Below are 6,561 nucleotides of genomic sequence, written 5' to 3' on the forward strand. Positions count from 1 at the left end.
TTTTATTTTTATTTTAAATGACGTTTTGAGTCTCGTTATGGAGTTAAATGATGGATTTTATTTGTTTAAATGGTATTTATGAAACTTCAAAGTTTTTTTTTTCTTTTTAAACGTTTAGGTTGTTATTCATGTTTGATTTATTTAAAATAAAAGATGTTTTATTTCAAAATTATTTATTGAATGGGTCAATTAACATCTCAATAATTTGGGGCGTTACATTTGAAGTGAAGGACGAGTACCAAGCGAGGGATCCTAAGATGGCGGCCTACCTAACAAAGGTAAAAGGCTACTTGGATTGTTTGAAGGGGTATACCATAGAGTAAATCCAAGGGAGAAGAACACCAATGTTGATGCCCTCGTAAAGCTTGTATCCACCAAAGACGGAGACATGCTCAAGTCCATCCCTGTGGAATACCTGTCCAATGCAAGTATCGCTGAAGAAGAGATTCACATGGTTAGCGCCTTTCATAGACCCGAGTGAGCAAGGGCCTCGCATAGTGAGGCCTAACATGCCTAGGCATCGCATGCCTAACCACTTGGCGACTGGCACAAGATTCGAGTGATAGCGAGGTCCGACCTGCCTAGGCATCGCGCGCTTATCCGTTGGGCCACCTACCATTTTCCATGAAGGAACGAGGGCCTCGTGTAGTGCCTCTAGGCACCTCGCCTCGTTTCGTTACTCCTGAGTGCACAAGGGCCTCGCATAGTGAGGCCCAATTTGTCTAAGGGCGAGGCTTGACTCGCCTAGGCGCCAAGAGGCACCGAAATGCTGAAAGGTATCGATACGCCGAGGTGCATAACAAACATAATATTTTCCAAAAACACCTCAACATAAGGAAGCTAAATAGAACCCATAAGCTCCCCAACACTTGGTGGAATGTGAGAAAGCTTGGAGCAAAGGCACATCTTGTGAGTATGAGAACGACCATCAGGTACGGGGTGTACGTACGGGTACGGAACGTACCAGCCTTGAGAGGTCAGAGGCGTGGCCTTGACATTCGTATAAGACAAGTAGTGGTTGTATGAAATAGTACACAAAGTGGTAGCACTACCTGCATACATCTGACCACGTACCAAAGCTGACACCACACCCTTCAACACCACTATGACCTGTGCTACTACCCTGACAGTGTATCAAAAGCCATTAGAGCTCCATTATAAATAAATCATCACCCCTCAGACAAATGGGTTGGAAAATTCATTGTATACTCAGGCTATTAAGCAATATACGCGTTTTTACGTCATTGTTGCTCTGCATTTTTTTCTTGAATTCTTCCTAAGTTTCTTCTAAATTATTCACTCTCTTACCAAGTTTTGAGTTTTCTGACCCAACTTCGTTGACGAGTTCTCACCGTCAACAAATATATGAGTAATATGAATGGAAATCAAAATATTTTTTAATGTTTTAATATATTAGTAATTCATTTTCAATATATATATATATTAGGATATTGAGTTTGAAATTATTTAAGATGTTATTTATTTGGTGGTATCTAAACTAAAAAAAAATCATTTAACAATTACTTCAATTTAGATTTTTCCATTTTTTTTGTTACTATCATTAAATGAGTACATATAATCATGATTTTTTTATTAGAAAAATGCTATGTGGTACTAGTAGTGTCCAATTATATGAAAGTGATCATATAATTATTATTATTAGTGCAATTTAATTTTGGGTTACACAATATAATTTAATAATTAACATTAAGTATCTCTAATTAATCATGAGAAGTCGCCTCATGTGGTGTTATGTACCATAAAATGTCAAATAACAACACTTTTATTATTATTATTATTATTATGGTTTGTTGGTTATGCAAACTGTTAATAGATTATAACATAATGTATGTTTTTTCACAATTAATTTACGAGAGGATGGAATGGTAATTAAAAAATCATCACCCATATGCACCATTGTCATTCCTAAGCGCAGAAATAATGAAGCAAAATGGAAAAGATAAAGGAAAACGATCATAGCAAATTGAGGGTGGTCCAATAAAGCATAGATACTTCATGTTGCCCCATCAAAAGCATATATTAGCATGTTGAAAAAGAACCGGTCAAAATCCTTTTTTTTTTTTGTTTGGGGGCATAAAATCAATGGTTAAGAAATCATCATAAAATTGTATATATATCATTTCATTTTAACTACACCATGTCGATCACCATGTCTCTAGATAATTAAAAAAAAAAAAAAACAAAGACTGATAATATACTACAACATACCAACCACATATATTTGTGATACTTATACTAGAAAAAAGCCCTGTAATTAAACTTAACTAATATAAACATAAATAGTGAGCCTCCTAAATATCACTATAAACCATTTTTATACCCTAAAACATAAAAAAAACATTAATTAACTAATACTTATTGATGGATAAAAGTTTTGATATGGGACAACATTTCCTGAGTTCGAAGTTGAGAAAAATTAGAGTTATGCAGGATTTGAAATGCATGACCAACCCCTTTATACATAACCATTTCCACCTTCTTCCCTGAGCTAGCCAAAGCGTTACACAGCTCCAAGTTTCTGTCCCTCAATATATCCATCTCCGAAACACACACCATTACAGCCACATTAAACCGCAACTTGGCCGAGTCTGCATTGATATTAATCACAGGGTTGCACCAAGGGTGGTCCCGGTTCGCACCCAAAGGCAACGACAGTCTCCAATACGTGTCGGAAGCAGAGAGAGTCAACGCCGAGTTCGCTGTTTGACTGCCATACTTCTCCGACCCTGTTCTCAACTCACCACCAACAAAGGGTTGAATCAGAATCACACCCTTCAGCCGAAACGGCCTCAAAACTGCGTCGTCCGAGGCGGCTAGCCGAGTGGCGACGTGGTAGGCTATGCTTGCTCCAGCGCTGTCCCCAGCCAAGAACAGGCTTGACATGTTACATTGGCTTAACCAGAACCTGTTCTCAGTACTAAAACTATTATGACCTTGGTGTTTGATCCACACGAGGGCGTTGAAACCGTCCTCGTAAGCAGCCGGAAGCCGGTTCTCGGGGGCTAAACGGTAATTCACGGAGACGATGACGCAGTTAGCTTTGGTACAAAGGTTTGCCAAGAACTCATGGTAGCAGCTCCAGGCGGCGGAGCCCACGCAGAAGCCACCGCCGTGGAAGTAGACGAGCAAAGGTTGAAGCTGGCCCGGCGGAGAGCTTGTAGGCACGTAAATGCGCGCCCATAGGTTGGTGAGTTTGTCCATCACAAGGTCCTTTGATGTGACAATGTTTTGGTTTAGTGACCATGTGGCGGGGACAGTGGGGATGATGGCCGGCCTTTCGACGTGGCCGTCTTTTGAAACTCGAATCAGGCCTTGGATCTCTTCCACGGCGGCTCCATTTTGGTGGTGGTTCTTGTATGAGTAGTTGAGACGTGGGTCCATGGAAATAGCAGCCATTTTAGAATAAGTGGAGTAGTGCTAGAAATGTAATCAATATATAATAATAAGGTTGGTTTAATTTTGTGGTTCTGTAATTTTCTTGGAGCTTTGAAGGTGTTTATATAGAGATACGCAAGAGAATAATTAAGAAGAATATTATTGCTATAGAATTCGTCAGGAAGAGAACGTCATGGGAAAAGAAATTGAAGCTTCTTCCTTTTTGTATAATATTATATATGTGTTGCAAGTGGGTTAAGTGAACTCATTCACTGTATTCATCACGTTAGATTCTCTCATGGATATCTGAGATCTTCAAAAATCTCATTTCTTTAATTACCACATGGTCGATCATACATTTTGTAGCTGTAAATATTTTGATTCCCTTATCTTCAATGAAAATTGAATTTATTCACTATTGTAAAAGCACGCTCACACTCGATCGATCGATCGATCGATCGATCTAGAAAACTTTGCTTCAATCAGCTAATCAGAATTATGTTTTTCTTTTCTTTTTTTGTCGTTTATTGCAGTTACTTCCCACAGTCTAATCGAGATGTGCCAAATAAAATCAGCTGATCAGAATTATGTTTTTTTTTTGTCGTTTATTGCAGTAACTTCCCAAGTCTAATCGAAATGTGCCAAATAAAATCAGCTGATCAGAAAGCTTTCCTATTAATTTTTCTTTTGTCGTTTATCACCATAAACTCGTAATTCCTTCAGGTATAATTGTGGAAGTGCCACATGGCGATAAGGTTGAATACATAAGAAATTTTGGATTCCAAACATATAATTATTTCAAATTACAAATAATAAATGTGTAAATTGCCGCTCAATTTCCTTAAAAAAAAAAAGTAAATAAATTGAATTCAAATAACAACAGCAACAAAAAAAATCTATGTTATGTTTAATTTAAATAATGTTGGTGTGGTAGGATATATAAATATGACGTGTTTATATAATACTTTTAATATATAATTGTAAACATATTTGTATGCATTTATTTTAGAAATAATGGATATATAATTGGTGTTAAATTTGAGTTGTAGTAATAATATTAAATAATTGTAGTAAATACTAAATTTGTTTAATGCCGCCGGCCAGAGAGGTTCAAACAAAACAACTGCGTGGTTCAAGTAATTTCTGCGAGAACCCTCTCCGCCTTGTTTGCCATGACTCGTCTTCCCGTCCACGACTACTAGTACCAGATCCTTCTTTATACAGCCGACTTACCAAAACGATCCGTTTTATCGCTCATTTCTTTGGAGGGGAAGGATGTCACATTGTCAAGCAGTTGAAATATTTTAATCTTTTGAAATTTTAAGTGGTATGTTTGTCAAGTATATTGAATCAGCATCCCAATATAGTCAGGCCCAATGCTCACCTCAGCCTACAGTCCAAGATCGTGGGAAAAGAGCTGTTTGGTATCCAATGATTAGGGAATAAACATTCTCCTCTATTTCTGTGAATTTGTAACAAACTTTGTACTGATATTATGACGTGTATATCTCTAGAATATTCATGTGTAATACAAATCTCCTATAAATGAAATTCTTTAGACTCAGCAAAGAATGAGCTGAGCATTTCATCATTTACTATCATTATTGTTCTCTTTCCTTGTTTACCTATAATTCAATCTTGGTATCATAACCAAATCTGGCGTGTGTCGTGATCCATGGAGGGCGATGGAACTTCCGCAACCAGTGGCGAAACTGCTGCACCTCCCCTCACAAGCCACAGCTCAGCTCCGCCCGTCGTCGTGCCTCAGTTTGGGAGCACCTTAAACCAGCCCTTTGCCTTGAAGTTGGATCGCAATAACTTTACCTTATGGAAAACAATGGTCTCAGCCATTGTTCGTGGACACCATTTGGATGGTTACCTCAAAGGAACCCTCACTAAGCCTCTTGAATTTTTACCTTCTGTTACACAGCCTGATGGTACTCCTAGTTCTATTGTGCAGGTCAATCCAGCTTTTGAGCAGTGGGTCGTGAATGATCAACTTCTACTCGGTTGGCTATACGGGTCCATGTCTGAGGGAATAGCCTCAGAAGTGATGGGATGTAATTGCTCTGCCTCTCTGTGGAAAGCTCTTGAAGACTTGTTTGGTGCACATTCAAGAGCTAAGATGTACGAATATCGTACCAAGATTCAGACAGGAAGAAAGGGTGCTTTGTCCATGCCCGACTATCTGCGCCAAAAGCGACACTGGGCCGATGTACTCGCACTGGCTGGGGAACCCTACCCTGAAAATCAGTTAGTAGCCAATGTTCTCTCAGGTTTAGACATTGACTATCTTCCTATGGTCATTCTCATAGAAGCCCGAGACTCTACCACATGGCAGGAACTTCAGAATATGCTCCTTAGTTAGGACAGTAAAATGGAGCGACTCCATTCCTTTTCAGGTACTACCCAACTCAATGCTCCTACTGCAAATTTTGCTAACAAAAACCCTTTCTCTGAAACTAGTAGAGGCACAAACAATAACACTCGTGGTGGCTCCAACAACAATAACAAATTTTTCAATCCCCGATCTCACGGTCGAGGAGGAAGAAGCAATGGTCCTCGCCCAACCTGTCGGGTCTGTGGGAAATATGGACATTCTGCAGCCTATTGTTACAATAGGTATGATACAACTTTCATGGGCAATGCACCTGGTGGCAGTGGTCATAGTCATAACAAATCTCTGAATAGTACAACAGCTCTTACGGCTTCATCTGAGTGTCTGGATCATGATGCCTGGTTTGCTGATAGTGGTGCCAGCAACCACATCACCGCTGAAGTAACCAAAATGCATATGAAGGAGGATTACAATGGTAAGGCTACTGTTACTGTGGCTAATGGTAATACTCTCCCCATTCATCATGTCGGTATTGGCTCTCTACACACTTTATCTGCCTCTCCTCTAATTTTAAAAGAAATTCTGCATGTTCCCAAAATTACCAAGAATTTACTCAGCATCTCTAAACTTACTTCAGATAATAATGTGTATGTTGAATTTTTCTCTGATCTGTGTTTTATAAAGGACAAGGGGACAAGCCAGGTGGTTCTCAAGGGGAAGCTTAAAGATGGTCTCTATCAGTTTGATGCTCCAAGTTCAACCTCAGTTGCTGACTCTTCTTCTACTCCACCATTTTCCAGTTTTAATTGCTTTTCTGGTCTTGTTGT

At 39.1% G+C, this 6,561-nt stretch overlaps 1 protein-coding gene across 1 annotated transcript; it reads right to left on the reverse strand.

Moving 5' to 3' along the window:
* Positions 1-2,104: 2,104 nt before the first annotated feature.
* On the reverse strand, positions 2,105-3,759 carry LOC133817734 (probable carboxylesterase 17). The gene has a single exon (XM_062250329.1). The coding sequence runs from the start codon at positions 3,415-3,417 to the stop codon at positions 2,377-2,379; it is 1,041 nt and encodes a 346-aa protein (XP_062106313.1). The 5' UTR covers positions 3,418-3,759; the 3' UTR covers positions 2,105-2,376.
* Positions 3,760-6,561: the final 2,802 nt, after the last annotated feature.

The sequence above is a fragment of the Humulus lupulus genome, chromosome 2 (genome assembly GCF_963169125.1).
Source record: "Humulus lupulus chromosome 2, drHumLupu1.1, whole genome shotgun sequence".
In the NCBI taxonomy this organism is placed as follows: Eukaryota; Viridiplantae; Streptophyta; class Magnoliopsida; order Rosales; family Cannabaceae; genus Humulus; species Humulus lupulus.

What these genes read in the sequence shown, in the direction of transcription:
- LOC133817734 (XM_062250329.1), bottom strand. Translation starts at nt 3,417, where the DNA reads ATGGCTGCTATTTCCATGGACCCACGTCTCAACTACTCATACAAGAAC.